At 38.3% G+C, this 18,540-nt stretch overlaps 1 protein-coding gene across 1 annotated transcript in view; it reads left to right on the top strand.

The window, feature by feature from the left end:
- DNAH12 (dynein axonemal heavy chain 12) overlaps nucleotides 1-18,540 on the top strand; it is a 169,930-nt gene that overhangs the window by 127,641 nt on the left and 23,749 nt on the right. Inside the window, exons 55-61 of the mRNA XM_029917884.1 lie at nucleotides 1,729-1,943; nucleotides 2,665-2,857; nucleotides 4,707-4,899; nucleotides 6,374-6,546; nucleotides 7,886-8,026; nucleotides 13,935-14,093; nucleotides 14,223-14,367. Of these exons, the coding sequence (XP_029773744.1) occupies nucleotides 1,729-1,943; nucleotides 2,665-2,857; nucleotides 4,707-4,899; nucleotides 6,374-6,546; nucleotides 7,886-8,026; nucleotides 13,935-14,093; nucleotides 14,223-14,367 (1,219 nt within the window). The remainder of the gene's footprint in view (nucleotides 1-1,728; nucleotides 1,944-2,664; nucleotides 2,858-4,706; nucleotides 4,900-6,373; nucleotides 6,547-7,885; nucleotides 8,027-13,934; nucleotides 14,094-14,222; nucleotides 14,368-18,540) is intronic.

Raw genomic sequence — 18,540 nt, 5'->3', positions numbered from 1 at the left:
TTAGGGAGCTCGTTGAGCACTGCTTGCTGTGCCTTTGAATATTTTATTTCCCTACTCAGCAGTATTTGGGTCTCGCTGTCATGCACACTTTGGCTTGTTTCTTGGTGTAGCCCTAAGAAGGAAAACAGACAGACAAACACAGAGGGAACAGTAACACACAAATGCACAGACAAATCAAACAAACAAACACATTAAAAGGGGGAAAGAAAATAAAGAGAGTGGGGAGGAAAGAGACGAAAAGAGGAGAAGAAAAGAAAAAGAAAAAGAAAAAGAAAAAAAGGAAAAAAAATAAAGGGGGGCAGAGACAATAAAGGACAGTGGACAGTCTAAAAGTGTATGACCAGTTGAGGGGAGAGGTAGGGATGAGATATAGTAGAATATATCTGGATTGCAAGAAGGTAAGAAAAAAAAAAGGGAGAAAGGAGAAAGGAAAATAAGGAGTAAAAATTTTAAAAATTTTAAGTAAAAAAAAGTAATAATAATAAAAAATACGTACATAAAAAGGCAAATAGAAAAAAAATTGAAGAAAAAAAAGAAAAAACTTATAAAAAAAACCAAAAAAAAAAAACACCCTAAAAAAAACAGCAGCTCCCTCTCATGGATAGGCGTGGTTTGATGTGGTAGGTCTTTGAGGCTGCTCTCAGAGGCTCCGCCTTGGTGTTTGTGGAGATTAGATAGGCAGGCGGCACACCAAGTTCTGCTGAACAAGAACTGTAGGCCACTCTAATGAGTCTGATCTCCTTTTGCCGCGGTTGAGCAGAGTTGTATTTTCCAGGCCTGCCTCGGTTCAAAGTTCCAGTCCATGCACTCTTTATGCTACCACAGATGGTGTTTTTGTTTTGGTTGCTGGCTTCTTGGAGGGGGTAATCGGTTTGTCTTGGCTCAGGCTGGGATTTCGGCTGACCCTGCCTGAGGCGAGATGCGCAGCAGGAGGTGAAGTGTGCACGTCTCAGACCCAACCCCCAGCGGGGATCGTGTTAGGGTTGGGGGAGGAATGAGTGCGCAGCTGTTGCCTGAGGTGGCGCCGGGAGCTGCTGGAAATGAGCTGGGAGCTCCTGTAGCCTGTGCGCGTGCACCCAGGTCTCCACTGCCGCCAATTCCCTGCCGGGATCACGCAGAGGTGGGGGCTGTTTTTTCCCTGTTGGCACCCGGGATTCAGGTTTTGCGGGGCCAATGCTGGGGGCAAGATGCGCCGTGGATATGAGGTGTGTGCTCCCACTCCCAAAACCGAGGTCGAAGTGGGCACCCCTATCACCACCGTGGCAGCGGTCGCCGACTCCTCGCCAAGATGGCACCGGGCTGGAAGCTGTTCCTTCCGTTGCGCGCCACCTGGGTTCGGGATTTAGGCTACCCAGCAGTTAACTATGGAGTGAGCTTCTCTCTCCAAGCGTGGTTAAGCATTCTTTACCTCTTCCCCAGAGACAGTACTATGAGTGTGTTCAGTCTCTCTGTCTCTTCCCTTTGTCTCTCGGGCTCCCCGCGCTTGCCCTGCGTTGGGATGGGGCTCCCACCTCCCCTTCCCGTCTCGGGCTGGCCCGTTTTCCAATCTCCCCAGTTTGCACTCACTCAGGTATCCTTCAGGTTCTCTTCCTTCTGGAGTCCATGAAGATTAATCTTGATAATGTATTTAAACATTTTGCATTGGTAAAGATTGATGGTGATGTTTATTTACATATTTTTAAAGAAATATCAACATCTATTTATTTCATTTTTCATATTATATTCCAGGCCCTTAATGATTGACCCTCAGGGTCAAGCTAATAAGTGGATCAAAAACTCTGAAAAAGAAAATCAGCTTAGCATAATTAAGTTATCTGATCCAGACTATATGAGAACACTGGAAAACTGTATTCAGTTTGGAACTCCGCTTCTGTTAGAAAATGTTGGTGAAGAACTGGACCCATCTTTGGAGCCTTTACTACTTAGACAAACTTTTAAGCAAGGTAGAGGTTCATTAATATTAGTTGGTAGAACTGAAAGATGGTTTGATTATCTTTAAAGCATATCTTTGTGGCAAGAAAGCCACTACAGAAATTTAAGAATAATGTTAATTACTCAGAACTTCTGGGTCATTGTTACATGTGAAAGGAAATTTGAGACAAGTATCAGGAATGGATTTTGGTCATATATTCTAAAATAAACATCTTGCTCTCTGCTCATTATGTTAATACCTGTTATCTAGATGGTTGTTCAGTAGAGAATATCAAGAAGATGAAGCCAGCCTGAAATCCCTATATCTTGTGACCATGGAGCTCACAAAGTCCATCAGTATGAATAGTAATGGTTAATGTGGACCAGAGTTGTCTTTCCGCTTATAAAAATTTTATCTCTGTCAAACTCTAGTACTTTTAAGAGCTTTAGCCATATACAAATAATCTTGGACTCATGATTGAAAATGATGGAGGAGGCAAGGTCAAAAGGAATCTTGATTTAGAAGTCTCCATGACAACCTGAGAAAATGTCTTAGACCACCCCAGAATGAATGAGTCCTGCTCTATAATTGCGTATTTGCCTCTGCGTCTGTGACTTTTGTCACACCTCGATTCTATTTTTTTTTTTTTTTTTTTTACTTTAAGACCTGTTATTTATCTCGGGAATGGCTTTACCATGGAGGGACTATACAACTTTGGCTCACTTATCATGTGTTTGCTTTCTGAAATATAGGTGGCATGGATTGCATCAGACTTGGTGAGGTCATTATTGAGTATTCCTTTGATTTTAAGTTTTATATCACCACAAAGCTGAGAAATCCACACTATATGCCAGAAGTGGCAACAAAGGTGTCTTTGCTCAATTTCATGATAACTCCAGAAGGACTTGAAGATCAATTACTAGGTATTGTTGTTGCAAAGGAGAGGTATGTATTTTCTTATATGCTTCCTGATGGTTTAGAGAGGAATATTTGTAGGCCATTAATATGTTTGTTATGTGATTATTCCAAAGCCTGGTCAAATTTTATATCTTGTAGTTATAAATTAAATAAGCATATAACCCTTTAGAATAGCTGTTTTGGGGGTACCTGGGTGGCTCAGTCAGTTGAGTGTCTAGCTCTTGATTTCAGCTCAGGTCATGATCTCACGATCGTGAGATTGTGCCCTGTGACAGGCCCCATGTTGATTGTGGAGCCTGCTTGGGATTCTCTCCCTCACTTTCCTTCTCCCCATTCTCTGCTTGCATATTCTCATTCTCTCTCAAAAAATAAAAATAAACATAAAAAACAAAATAGCCATTCTGTAAAGAGTAAGGCATAAGCCAACCATGTTATATTGGACTCTCTTAGTATGGGTAGTAGGATTCAGGAGACATGCTTGTGTCTGATTGTTGGAGCCAAGAAAGTTTTTCCTAAGAATGTGTGCCATGGACAAAATCAGAAATGTGTTGAAAGGCTTAAATAAATAAGGATGTTAATGAAATAATGAAATATTCAAGTAATATTATGAAATAAGAATGAGTGATGAAAATACTTAGATAAGAATGAAAAAACAGGATACAAAACTATACATGGTATGGATAATATTTTGTTAAAAAATAAGTTCATGAATGATATACATCTATATATATAAAAAAAAAAAAACCTTTGGGCGGGAATAGGCCAGAATGTCAACAGTGGTCATCTCTGAGGGTGGTAAGATTGTAGATAGTTTTAATTATTTTTTCATGCTTTATATAGTTTTCCATTACTAGCATGCATTATGTTTTAAACGAGAAAAAGATATTAGGATACCTGATAGGGCTGCTAGTCAAGGATTGCTTCCTGAAGATCTTTGATTCTACTTGGAGCTTCACACAGCATTATCAAGCACTCTATTTTATGAAGCCAAATTATAAGTGAAGTTATGTAATCACGAGTTACTTTTGTTACTTTCAATACTTGAATCCCACTTGTATAGTATCCAAGATAGAACCATGTCCTAACTAACATATTCCTTAACATGGTGAATTACCATGTTTTTGAGGTTTTATACTATATTTCTAAAGCGGTTAAGTGCCAATTTTGTCTTTTACCTGAGGAAGCAATTGTATGATGAGTTGTCTTTTCTGGTACTGTTCTTGTGGAAGAGATGAAGAAAATAACACCAAATATGACAAAGCCAAAGAATAGATCAGAAGTTTTCTGTTGTGTTTCTTCTCCAGTTCTTATCCTCACAAAACTACCTAAGCCGCATGGATAAGCATAACACGTTCTTAGACTTACTATGTTATTGCCACATTGTACATATATAAATTTAATGACCATTTTTTGCTCACATTTCTCAAACTATCATTTGTATAGAAATAACTTTTTTTTACTTAGGATAAAGTTTGTGTTACATATCTTAGTTTGTGTTACATTTCTACAAAATTATTTAAATGTCTACAAAATTGTGATACCTAGTATATAGATATGAATTGAGATAAAATACTGCAAATTTACTCATAGGTCTAACAGGAGAAACCTAACAGAGAACCATGGGGAGGGGAAGGGGGAAAGAGAGCTGGGGAGAGAGAGGGACACAAATCATAAGAGACTATTGAATACTAAAAATGAACTGAGGGCTGAAGGGTGAGGGGGTTCGGGGCAAAGGGGTGATGGTCATGGAGGGGGGCACTTGTGGAGAGAAGCACTGGGTGTTATATGGAAACCAATTTGACAGTAAACTATTATTAAAAAATTTTAAAAAAGAAAAAGTACTGCGAATTTAGACTAAATGTTTCTATCTTTTTAGACCAGAATTAGAAGAGAATCGAAATGCCCTTATTCTTCAATCTGCAGCTAATAAGAAACAGCTCAAAGATATAGAGAAAAAAATTTTACAAACATTATCATCTTCAGAAGGGAACATTTTAGAAGATGAAAGTGCAATTAAAGTCTTAGACTCTGCGAAAATGATGTCCAATGAGATAACAAAGAAACAGCAGGTGAAAGAAGAATCCTAGCAATCTTTTGACTCTTTTTCAGTTTGCCCCCAGTGTAACTTTGCAAGGAACAGAAGCACACTCAAATTAGTTCAAATAAAAAGGACAGCATAAGAATATAGTCAAAGACATTGTAATAGTGTTGTATCCTGACAGACAGTAACTATGTGGTGAACATAACACAATATGTAAACTTATCCAGTCAGTATGTTGTACACGGAAACTAATGTAACATTGTATGTCAGTTATACTCAATTTAAAAAAAAGATACAAGGGGGCATTTTATTTCTGCACTTATAGAAGTACATACAGGTCTCAAGAATAAATGGAAAGTTTCTTTGCTCTTTGTCTGCCCCTCTCTAAGACTGTGTAGTCCCCATCTGTGCCTCTCCATCTTAAAACCAATTTCTCTAGTAACACTTTTGTATCTCTTCCTTCATACATTTGTCTTGCCTACAGAAACCAGCTTTGGTTCCATTACCTTTTATTAGCACTAATGGCCAGTACCACTTGACTCCAGCTTCTGAGGCTCTTACAATTCTAAGTCTCTGGGTGGGGATGGGAGGGGGGAGGGATTGCTTTGGCTTATCTTGGGTCCAGTTCTACCTCTATGTCATGATTGAATCAGCTTACAAACAGGATCACTCAGTACAAACATGACTACTCAGGCACAATCATTTGGCAGTCTGTGGGTAGTGTGTCCAAAAAAGAAAAAGTGGATTGATAAAGTGCTCTACACATTTTTCCTACAGAATAGCAATCTATCAGATTGAAGAGCTGTTGTCTTGGAGAAATTTTTTTCTTTTGGAGTCAAGTATTAACACCCTTACTATGTCTAGAAGTGTTAAACATGTGAAAAGCTAGTTGAAAACGGTACTCTTAATGTATAATACCATCAGCTAAAAAATATTTGTGAAATCAACTTTCCCAGACTTTGTGCTGGTTTCTGGTACACATGTTGGCACCTTAAACATACTCATGTGCACATTCTCTCTCTCCCTCCCTCTCCCTCCCTCTCCCTCTCCCTCCCTCTCCCTCTCTCTGTCTCCTCCTCTTCTCTCTCTCTGACATATTTAAATAAAAGAAGATGAGTGACTATAGTAGACACATGTCAGGTCCAGACAAAGAATCAAAGAATAAGCAAAGATTGACAGCTCTGGTATTTCTCAAGCAAGAAACATAACCTTATATTATTTTTTGTTCATTCTTCTTCTCCCTCTCTTTTTCCTCTTCCTTCCCTCCCTAATTCTTTCCTTCCCCTTCCTTCTTCCTTCCTCCCTCTCCCCCTGACCCCCTCTTTCTGTCTGTCTGTCTTCCCAGCTTTTAGCATACTAAAGCCTTTCCTTGTAAACCATATGTCTATAATTCTGTCATTGAGTTAGAGGGCTATTTTTTAATATGAACTTTATTTTATGAAAAATACATAACTAAAAAACACACTTCCTACATCTTAATCCTGATTTTTTTCTCCTTCTAGACTGCAGAAAAAACAGAACTCAAAATAGCGGAGTCTCGGGAAGGCTACAGACCCATCGCGAAGCACTCCTCGGTGCTGTTCTTCAGCATTGCAGACCTGGCTAACATCGACCCCATGTACCAGTACTCCCTCACCTGGTTTGTGAACCTTTACATCAACTCTATTCATGACAGGTAAACACCCTCTCCTTCAGTCCTCCGCCCTAGATTGGATTTTCACCATCCCTTCCTCTAAAAAATATTTAACGTGTTTTCTTGTTATGTAATACACATTCATTCTAGAACATTTAAAAATGGGAAAAGTTGAAAGAAAGGGGGGGAGAGAGAAAGCCTCCTTTTTATTCTAAGTTTTATTTCACCCCTCCTCAAAATGTAGGCATAGAAGGATTAGCTTTAGTCCTTCCCCTGCCTCTTTTAAATACTTTAATGTGGCACCTGACTTATGTGTGCTGATAACTCCAATATCTCTCTCCACCTTTGAGATCTCTCAAAAGCTTCATTGCCAGGGTACCTGGCTGGTTCAGTCAGTAGAGCATCCAAATCTTGATCTTGGGATTGTGAGTTTGAGCCCCACATTGGGTGTAGAAATTACTCAAAAAGAAAATCTTAAGTAAATAAAATTTGGGGCACCTGGATGGCTCAGTCAATTGAGTGTCCAACTTCAGCTCAGGTCATGATCCCAGAGTCCATGGGTTTGAGCCCCGCATCAGGCTCTGTGCTGACAGCTCAGAGCCTGGAGCCTGCTTCAGATTCCGTTTCCCCATCTCTCTAAAAAAATTTAAAAAATAAATAAAATATGGGGTGCCTGGGTGGCTTATTCAGTTGACTCTCGATTTCCACTCAGGTCATGATCTCCTGTTTTGTGAGTTCAAGCCCCACGTCTGACTCCATGCTGATAGTGCAGAGTCTTCTTGGGATTCTTGCTCTCTCTCTCTCTTTCTCTGCCCCTCCCCTGCTCTGCTCATGCACTCTTTCTCAAAAATAAATAAGCTTTAAAAATGAATGAATAAGTAAAATTTTAAAAATAAAAAGTTTCAGTCCCATATTTCTTTGTAATTAAAAAATTTTTTATTTGAGAGAGAGTTTGTGCACATAGGGGAGAGGGGCAGAGGGAGAGAGAGAGAGAGAAAAAAAAAAAATAGAGAGAATCCCAAGAAGGCTCCTCACCCGGCATGGAATCCCACATCGTGTTCCATCCCATGACCCTGGGATCATGACCTGAGCCGAAATCAAGAGTCAGACGCTCAACTGACTGAGCTACCCAGGTATATCCTTCCCTCAGTTTCTCCAGTGGTAACATTTTTACATTATTATGGTACAATATCACAACCAGGAAATTGACAGAGCTTACTCAGATTTCACCATTTTTATATGCACCCATGTGCGTGCGTGTGTGTGTGTGTGCATGTGTGTTTATTTTTAACAATGGATACTTATGTGTTAATTCAACTGTTACTTATTTTTTCTTAGTTTTGTTTGACTCAGTGTATTTGCCTGTTTTTCAACCTTTCAGTAACAAATCCAAAATTTTGGAAAAGCGCCTACGGTATTTAAATGACCACTTTACCTACAACCTATATTGTAATATATGCCGATCACTATTTGAGAAGGACAAGCTGCTGTTTTCCTTTTTATTATGTGCCAATCTTCTTCTGTAAGTTACTTGTTTTTTTTTTTTTTATTGTAAAAACTTGTAAGGGGAAACTAATCAATGAGGATGGTTTCTCACAGAAATATATCATGTTTTCTCTGCTTAAGTCATGGTTTTACTTGTACCTTTCTCTGTAATTGTATTGGTGATTGGATGTTTATTAGATTTTTAAAATGTGAGTCACATGTAAAAGTCCACAAAATACTCATGTACAGTTCAATGAATTCTTATAAAGCAAAAGTCTCTAACTACCAACCTAGTCAAGAAATAGAGGTCTTTTCAGGGTGCCTGGATGGCTCAATTGGTAGGACATGCAACTCTTCTTGGTTAGTCTAGCTAAAAGTGTGTCAATTTTATTTATCTTTTCAAAGAACCACCTCTTAGTTTTACTGATTGTTTTATTTATTTGTCTCAATTTTATCTATTTCCACTCTGATCTTTGTCATTCTCTTCCTTCTACTAACTTTGATCTTCATTTATTTTTTCTCTAACTCCCTTTAGATGTAAAGTTAGATTGTTTGAGTTTTTTTTCTTATTTCTTGAGGTAGTCTTGTATTGCTGTGATTTTCCCTCTTAGAACCACTTTTGCTGCATCCCATAGATTTGATATGTTGTATTTATGTTTTCATTTGTCTCTGTAGTTTTTTATTTCTTGTTTGATTTCTTTAATGACTCACTGGTTGTTTAGTAGCATGTTGTTTGATCTCCACATTTTTGTTGTTTTCTTTTTGTGATCAATTTCTAGTTTTGTAACATTGTGGTCAGAGAAAATGCTTAATATAATCTCTATTGTCTTTAATTTAACATGTGACCTGTCCTGGAGAATGTTCCATTTGCATGTGAAGAGAATGTGTATTCTGCTTTTGGATGGAATTTTTGGTATATGTCTACTAAATCCATGTGGTCTAACGTGTCATTAATGCCACTGTTGCCTTATTTTTTCTGCCTCAATTTATTCTTGATGTAAGTGCGGGTGTTAAAGTGCCCTACTATTACTGTCATGCTGTCAATTTCTCCCTTTAGATCTATTAATTTTTGCTTTATATATTTTGGTGCTGTTTATATTTCATAAATGCTGTATCTTCTTGTTGAATTGACTCTTTTATCATTATGTAATTCTCATCTTGGTCTTTTATTACAGTTTCTGTTTTAAAGTCTATTTTGTCTGATATGAGGATAGCTACACTAGCTTTCTTTTCATTTCTGTTTGCATGGACTATCTTTTCCTATCCCTTCACTTTCAGTCTGTGCGTATCCTTACTTCTAAATTGAATCTCTTGTAGGCAGCATAGAGGTGCGTCTTTTGTTTTTAATCCACTCATTTTATGTCTTTTGATTGGAGAGGTTATTTACATTTAAAGTAATTAATGATAAGTATGTACTGATTGCTATTCTGTAATTGTTTTCTGCCTGTTTTCCTAGTTGCTCTGTTCCTTTTTTTTTCTCTTTTCTGTCTTCCCTTATGATGGCTTTCTTTAGTGTTCTGTTTAGATTCCTTTCTCTCTCTCTTTTTTTTTTGTGGTATTTACCAGGAACTTTTTTTTTCTTTGTGGCTACTGTGAGGTTCAAATATAGCATCCTGTGTTTTTAATAGTTTGTTTCGGGTCTCCTGGGTGGCTCTGTCAGTCAAGCATCTGACTTGATTTCAGCTCAGTTCATGGTCTCACTCCTGTGAGATCAGGCCCCACATAGGGCTCCACAATGGCCATGGAACCTACCTAGGATTCTCTCTCTCTCTCTCTCTCTCCCCCCCCTTCTCCCCCTTCTCCCCCTTCTCCCTCTCCCTCTCCCTCTTTCTCTCTCCATCTGCCCCTCCCCACCTGCTTGCTTGCTAGTGCTTGCTCTCAAAAAATAAAAAAGAAAGAAAATTATTATAATTGTATGTTTTTTTATTTTTATTTAATAGTTTATTGTCAAATTGGTTTCCATATAACACCCAGTGCTTCTCCCCACAAGTGCCCCCCACCATGACCAGCACCCCCTTCCTTCTCTCCCCCTCCCCCTTCAGTCCACGGTTCGTTTTCAGTATTCAGTAGTCTCTCATGATCTGTGTCCCTCACTCTCCCCAGCTCTCTTTCCCGCTTCCTCTCCCTATGGTCCTCTCTTAGGTTTCTCCTGTTAGACCTATGAGTGCAAACATATGGTATCTGTCCTTCTCAGCCTGACTTATTTCGCTTAGCATAACACCATCTACTTTGCTACAAATGGCCAGATTTCACTCTTTCTCATTGCCATATAGTACTTCATTGTATGTATATATACCACATTATAATTGTATGTTTTAAGTTTATTTATTTTGAAGGGGGAAATGGAGGGGCAGAAAGAGAGGGAGAGAGAATCCCAAGCAGGCTCTGCACCATCAGCATGGAGTCCAATGTGGGACTTGATCCCATGAACCATGAGATCATGACCTGAGCTGAAATCAAGAGTCAGAAGCTCAACTGATTCAGCCATCCAGACATACCCCCCATTTTATAATTTTGATGTCACATTTTACATATTTTTATTTTAAGCATCCCTTAACTATTGTAGTTTTAGGTAATTTTAGTACTTTTGTGTTTTAACCTTCATACTAGCTTTAAAAGTGATTCAGTCTACTACCTTTACTATCTATTTGCCTTTTCCAGTGAGATTTTTACTTTTATATTTTTTTGTTATTAATTAGTGTCATTTCTTTTCAGCTCAAAGAAGTACTTTAATATTTCTTGTAAGGCCAGTTCAATGGTGATAAGCTTCTTTAGTTTTCATTTATCCAGAAAACATCTTTTTTTTAGCCCTATTAGGTATAAGTGACATATTACACAATTTGCCCATCATAAGAATACAGGTAGATGACTTTTAGTATGTCTGTACAATTCTGCAGCCATCACCAGATTCCAGTTTCGGAACACTTCCATCACCTCAAAGTTTCCTTGTGCCTATTGAGTCAGTTACTATTCCTACTCTTGGCCCCCAGTAACCGCTGATCTGCTTTCTGTCTCCATAATTATTTTTTCTAGAAATGTTATGAATGACACATTTTAAGGCCTAGAATGTGGTCTATCTCTGCAAATCTTCTATATGCCATTGAAATGAATGGATTTTACTGTTCTTGAATGTTCTATAAATGCCACGTAGATCAAGCTAGTCTATATACTATATCATTTATTGATTTTCTGTCTCCTGTTCAATCAATTTTTGAGAGAGGATTAGAATCTCTCAGCTATGGAGATTGTTCCTGACAGTTGTATCAATATTTCTTTGTGTTTTGATGCTCTGTTATTAGATGTGTAATGTGTTAGGATCTCTTAATGAATTGACTTGACTTTTTTTTTTTTAATCCCTGGGTTATCCTTTGCTCAAAATCTATTTTGTATGACATTATTATACTCCCCAGCTTTCTTTTGAAGTGTTAGCGTGGTATATATTTTTCCATACTTTTCCTTTTAACCTACTGTGTCTTTATATTTAAGCTGTATTTCTGTTGACAACATGTAGTTAGGTCTTGTTTGTTTTATAATCTGATAATCACTACCTTTAATGAAATTGTGTAGACCATTTACATTCAATGAGATAACAGAGTTATGGTTAAATCTACCATTTTACAACTTGGTTTTGTTTTGCACATCTGTTCTTTGTTCCATTTCCTCATTTTCTTTTTTTTGAATTGAGTATTTATTATTCCATTTTATCTCCTTTGTTAACTTACTTTTTGTTTTATTATTGTGGTGATATAATTGGGACCATAGTATGCCTTTTAACATATCACAGTCTGTCTTCAGTAAAATTATACTATATCTGTATCTCTATATCTTATACTATATAGTATAAGAACTTACAACAATTTACATCCATCTCTCACCTTGTAATGTTTTATTACTGGCATACATTTCACTTGCATATGTTATAAATCCCATAGCATGTTTTTATTTTGCTCTAAGTAATCAATAATCTTTCAAAGAAACTTAATAAGAAAAAAGTCTCTTATGTTTACCTACATAGTTACCATTTCTGGCAGTCTTTATTCTTTGGTGTTGATCCAAATTTCCATCTACTTGAAACTTCTTTAACAGTTCTAATACTGTATATCTACTAATAATGAATTTTTTCAGTTTCTCTACATCTGGAAAGAAATCAGTGAATTTTTCTTTATTTATTTTGAGAGAGAGTGAGCAAGTGAGCGAGCGCAGGCAGGGGAGGTGCAGAGAGAGAGGGAGAGAGAGAATCCCAGGCACGTGGGGCTCAATTTCATAAACCAAGAGATCATGACCTGAGCTGAAATCAAGAGTTGGACGCTTAGCCAACAGATCACCCAGGTGCCCCTGAATTTTTCTTTTTATTTATTTTATTTTTTTTTAAAGATTTTATTTTTTTAATTTTATTTTTTTTAATTTTTGATACAGAGAGACAGCACATGAGAGGGGGAGGGGCAGAGAGAGGAGGAGGCACAGAACCGGAAGCAGGCTCCAGGCTCTGAGCTAGGTGCCAGCACAGAGCCTGACGCTGGGCTTGAACCCACGAACATGAGATCAGACCAGAGCCGAAGTTGGACGCTTAACCAACTGAGCCACCCAGGCGCCCCGAATTTTTCTTTTTAGACTTTGTAATTTTTATCTCTAGAACTTGCATTTGGTTATTTTTTCTATTGCCTGTTTCTCTCTCCATTATGTATTTTGCTTTAACTCCTTCAGCATATTTGTAATAGCTCTTGTAACATTTCTATCTTGGGGTGCCTGGGTGGCTCAGTCGGTTGAGCATCCAGCTTCAGCTCAGGTCATGATCTCACGTTTTTGGATTCAAGCCCCGCGTCAGGGTCTGTGCTGACAGCTAGCTCAGAGCCTGGAGCCTGCTTCGGATTCTGTGTCTCCCTCTCTCTCTGACCCTCCTCTGCTCACATACACTCTCTCTCAAAATAGTAAATAAAGGCTCTCTTCTGAGGATTTTCACCTCCTCGGGAGGGGCCTTTGGGCCGAACTAAAATAAACCCATTAACCACCACCACCAACAAAAAAGTAAATAAAACATTAAAAAAAATGTAACATTTCTGTCGTCTTCTTATGTCTCTCACTTCTATGTATCTATTAACTGATTTTTTTCTCTTGGTTATGGATATTGTGAATTTTACATCGATAAATGCTGAAGGTTTTTAATTCCTTAAAAAAGCATTAGACTTTACTTTTGCAAGTAGTTAAATTATTGGATTAGTTTGGTGTTTTTAGACTTGTTTTTAAGCTTTCTTACGGTAGTTCTAGAATAGACTTTATTCCAAGACGAGTCTTCATTCTAAGAGTAGGTTAGCTTGCTACTAAGGTGTGATCCTTCTGACGTTGCCTCTGAATTCCTCTGGTGTTCAACAAAGGTTTATCTCTAGTTGGCAAGAACTCATGTCTCCAAGTTCTGTGTAAGCTCTGGGAGCTGTTCAGGTTATGGCTTCCCAATATTCTTTGCCTGGTCTCCTGGAGTGTTATCCTGTTCATACATGACTTAGCATTTAGCAATAGAATCAAGAGGAAAGCTATGCAGACGTCTGGAGCCCTTTTCTGTGGATCTCCTTCTCTCTGGGACTCAGCCCACAAAATTCTGCCACTTGAGCCTTCCGTAACTCTGGTCTCTGCTTATTCAACTCAGCAATAGAGTTCTGATTTTGATCCCCTCTCTGTTGTAGAGTCTGGAAAGTGCCTCCAGGCAGATGGCTGAGACCATCATAGCGATCACCTTATTTGTGTCCCTTTTTCCAGGGACCACAGTGTTGCACTGGCTATTGTGTAACTTCCAGAAACAGTTGTTTCATTCACTTTGTCCGGTTTTCCAGTTGTTGATGGCAGTAGGGTAAATCCGTTCGGATGATTTCATTGAGGTTATAGAAGCAGAAACTGATTTCATTCCATTTTAAAATCAGCAATTTACAGCAGTCTTTATTTTGGGAATACAGGGCAAAGAAAGAGATTGAATACCAAGAACTGATGTTTCTTTTAACTGGAGGAGTAAGTCTTAAGAGTGCTGAGAAAAATCCTGATCCAACTTGGCTATCAGATAAAAGCTGGGAGGAAATTTGTCGGGCAAGTGAATTTCCTGCCTTCAAAGAACTCAGGTAATTGTTTAAACTTGATGACTTAGCGTTGAGTAAGGATGGGTAAATCTGTAATCTCCTTGTTTAACACGCTCTTTTAACATTATTTGTCAATGAAATAATAATTAGTATGCTTTTTTTCCCCATTAGGGAGCATTTTTGTGAACATATAACTGAATGGCGGGAAATCTATGACAGTAAAGAGCCACATAATGCTAAATTTCCAGCACCAATGGATGAAAGACTAAATGAACTACAGAAAATAATAATTCTTCGGTGCTTAAGACCTGATAAGGTAAAAGACATATGTGTTCTATTTGGAACCCAGCTAATTTGTCATTTAAGAATAAGTCCAGGGAAGAAAAGGCACAATATAAGGGAATATAGTCATTGACTTTGTAACAGCAGTGTAATGGACAGATGGTAGCTACACTTGTGGTGAACTCAGCATAAAGTACAAACTTATCAAGTCTAAGTTTTATACCTGAAACTAATATAACATTATATGTCAACTGTACTCAGACTTTAAAAAAAAAGTTATTGTTATTTTGTTCTTTAGCCCTCATTCTAGATGCTCAGAGATTCATTGATCTCCTTGGATTTGTGGGTTTGTAGTTTTCCTCAGCTTGGGAAAAAATTTGGCCATGATTTCTTTAAATATTTTTTTTGCCACCCTATCTTATGTCTCTAATTAAATATGCAATAGATGGCTTGGTATTATACCATAGGTGACTGCTCTGTTCATTTTACTTATTTATTTATTTATTTATTTATTTATTTATTTATTTATTTATTTATTTTGAGAGAGAGAGAAACAGAGTGAGCAGGGCAGGGGCAGAGAGAGAATCCAAAGCAGGTTCGGCATCAACAGCACAGAGTCCAAAGAAGGGCTTGAACTCACGGAACCAAGAGATAATAATTTTCATGTTTTGTTTCTTAAATTCCACATATGAGTGAAATCATACGGGATTTCTCTTTCTCTGACTGACTTCTTTTGCTTAGTATAACACTCTCTAGTTCCATCCACGTCAAATGGCAAGATGGCAAGATTTCATTCATTTTGATGGTTGAGTAATATTCTAGTGTGTGTGTGTGCGTGTGTGTGTACCCAAACTTCTTTATCCATTCATCTGTCAATGAACATTTGGGCTCTTTCCAAAATTTGGCTATTGTTGATAGTGCTGCTGTTACACATCAGGGTGGGGTGCATGTATCTCTGAATCAGTACTTTTGTATCCTTTACTGAGTAGTGCAATTGCCGGATGGCAGGATAATCCTATTTTTAACTTTTTGAGGAACCTCCATACTGTTTTCCAGAGTGAATTTATAAAACTCAACACCCCAAAAACAAATAATCCAATTAAAAATGGGCAGAAGACATGAATAGACCTTTTTCCAAAGGAGAGATACAGATGGCTAACAGACACAAAGATCTTTCTATTGGTGAAATAAACAGGCTAATATCAAATTCATACATTCAAGAAAGGCAATTATGGTGGTACAAAAGAAAAACTTTTATTTTAAAAATTTTTCTTAAAGTTTACTTATTTATTTTGAGAGAGAGAGAAAGCATGAGTGGGGGAGGAGCAGAGAAAGAGGGTGAGAGAATCCCAAGCAGGCTTTGCACTGTCAGCACAGAGCCTGATGTGGGGCTTGAACCCTCGAACCATGAGATCATGACCTGAGCCGAAGTCAGATGCTTAACCAACTGAGTCACCCAGGCACCCTTCGAAAGAAAACCTTTTAAACAGAAAACCAAAAACTATGTTCATACATGTACTTTGAACTTTGAGAACATCACCCCACCCTTCTGAGCTCCATGTATAAAATGAAGGTGTTGAAAGTAATCATACTGGTCCTTTCTCCTTCTCTTTCATTTTCTTCTTCCTCCTCCTCCTCCTCCCCCCCCCCTTTTTTTTTTTTTTTTACATTTTATGTTTTTAGTAAAGCTTCACAAGGAGCATTCTCTAATGCTTTGCTTAGGCGCTGAGTAGATTCAGAGGTGCACATAATTACTTGACTCCTGAGTATTTCTTTTTATTTTAACCTCAAAGACACTTGTACATTGTTAAAACCTATCTCACTCTTTCCTATCTGATAGTTGTGTGTGTGTGTGTATATATATATATATATATATGTTCCTTTAACTAGACAATAAGTCTCTTCAAGGCCAAAACAATGATGGATTCATTATTTTATCACCTGTAGACTCCCTTGTTTGCTATAAATTTAGGAATGATTAGCTCTGCATCTGGGAAACACCTGCATAATTTGCACTCCACAGAATGGCTCCTGATGGCCAATGGAGATAGTCCCAATGCCAAGTATGGGTAATTGCCTAATCTGCCATGCTTGGGAACCTGTGCTTAAACATTACAGCACTTAGCACACTGGAATATGCAGTAATTGTTGGTTTGTTCGTTAGCGTCTCCCACTATACTCTGAGCTGCTGGAAGTCAAGACCCATGTCTTCTTTTGCTCAATATCTCCAGGACCTAAACAGTACCTAGAAAATAGCAGGCCATCTCAGTAAATGTATGTGAATTGAGTTGAACAGAATCAAAGCAAACTAAGTTCAAATAAAGCCTTTATTTGTCAGAATTCTCCAGAGAAACAGAACCAAAAGGATAGGTGAGACAGAAACAGAGATTGCCAGGAATGGGCCCCCATGGTTGTGGAAGCTGGCAAGCCCAGAATCTGCAGGCTGGAGACCTGGGAAGAGTCAACATTGCAGCTCCAGCCCAAAGGCAATATGCTGGCAGAATTCCCTCTTCCTCAGGGGAGGACAGTCTTTTTTCTCTTTAGGCCTTCAACTGATTGAGTGAGGCCCACTCACATTATGGAGAGTAATTCACTTAACTCAAAGTCCATGGATTTAAAAATCTCAGGGTGCCTGGGTGACTCAGTCAGTTAAGAGTCTGACTCTTGAATTTGGCTCAGGTCATGATCTCATGGTTATGTGAGTTCAACTTCTGGGCTGGGCTCCACACTGCCAGCCTGCTTGAGATTCTCTCTCTCTGTTCCTTCCATGCGCGCGCTCTCGCTCTCGCTCTCTCTCTCTCTCTCTTGCTCTCGCTCTCGCTCTCTCTCTCTCAAATAAATAAACTTAAATGAATCTCATCTTAAAAATATCTTCATGGCAACAGCCAGACTAGTTTCTGACCAAATATCGGGGTACTATGCCCTAGCAAAATTGACACCTAAAATTAACTACCACAAAGCTTATCTCCAGGTCTGTTCAAGTCTCCATATTTTCTTCTTTAGAGTATCTTTCATAAAGAATCAAAATCTTATAGAAGAGTCATAACTTTTCCTTAAATTACTAGAACAAGGTACTTTTTCTATAGAAAATTATCATACTTCGTTACAGCTACAACATCTCAGGGAGCATTGGCCCAGCTCTGTGTATAGAGTAATGAGGGGCAGAGTCACTGGGTCTTCAGTATCTCCCTCTTCTTAAAATGTACAGTTGAATCATATGTGAAACTTGAGAAACTTAGCAGAAGACCATGGGGGAAGGGAAGGGGGAAAAACAGTTACAAACAGAGAGGGGAGGAGGAAAACCGCAAGAGAGGCTTAAATACAGAGAACAAACTGAGGGTGGGGGGGAGAGGGGAGGTGGGTGATGGGCGTGGAGGGGGGCCCTTGTTGGGATGAGCACTGGGCATTGTATATAAGCCAATCTGACAATAAATTTAATTCATAAAAAATGTACAATTGAAGATCTGTGCTAGATAGAAACTATATATAGTGTTAATGGTAAATTTTCATCATTGCCCAGGTAAAGTTATTAGAGGAAGAAAAATCTGTTACATAATTATGAGGTCCTTTTTGAAAACCCTTCAGTGGCCTGTCAATACCTATAGAACCATGACAGAAGTACAGCTTGGCAGTCTTGTTACCTTGGCTAATCATACCTCTTTTCGGCCATTCCATTTTATCTTTTGAAACTTCCGCCGTTTCTAGGGCTCCTGGGTGGCTCAGTTGGTTAAACGTATGACTCTTGATTTCCCATCAGGTCATGATCTCACAGTGGGGGAGATGGAGCCCGGCACTGGGCTCTGTGCTGACAGCATGGAGCCTGCTTGGGACTCCCTCCCTCCCTCTCTCTTTGCCTCTTCCCTGCTCACACTTGCACAATGCTCTCTTTCCTAAAATAAACACACATTTGAAGAAAAAAGAGAAGCTTCCACTGTTTTTTTTTTTTTAGAAAATGTATTCATTTTATTCACCATATTAAAAGATTAAAGGAATAAACCATCTCAATAAATACAGAAAAAGCATGTGATGAAATCAACATGCATTTGTAATAAAAAAAATCTTTTAGGGGGGCATCTGGGTGGCTCAATCAGTTAAACATCAGACTCTTTTTTTTTTTCCCTGTCCTTGACAGAATGTATTAAATAAGCAAACACTACCAACAAGCAAAACAAGTACTACAATGTAAAAACATTAAAAAAAAAAAAAA

The sequence above is a fragment of the Suricata suricatta genome, chromosome 12, assembly GCF_006229205.1.
Source record: "Suricata suricatta isolate VVHF042 chromosome 12, meerkat_22Aug2017_6uvM2_HiC, whole genome shotgun sequence".
Taxonomy (NCBI): Eukaryota; Metazoa; Chordata; class Mammalia; order Carnivora; family Herpestidae; genus Suricata; species Suricata suricatta.
Note: the sequence above shows the minus strand (reverse complement) of the source record. Positions and strands in the feature narration are given on the sequence as shown.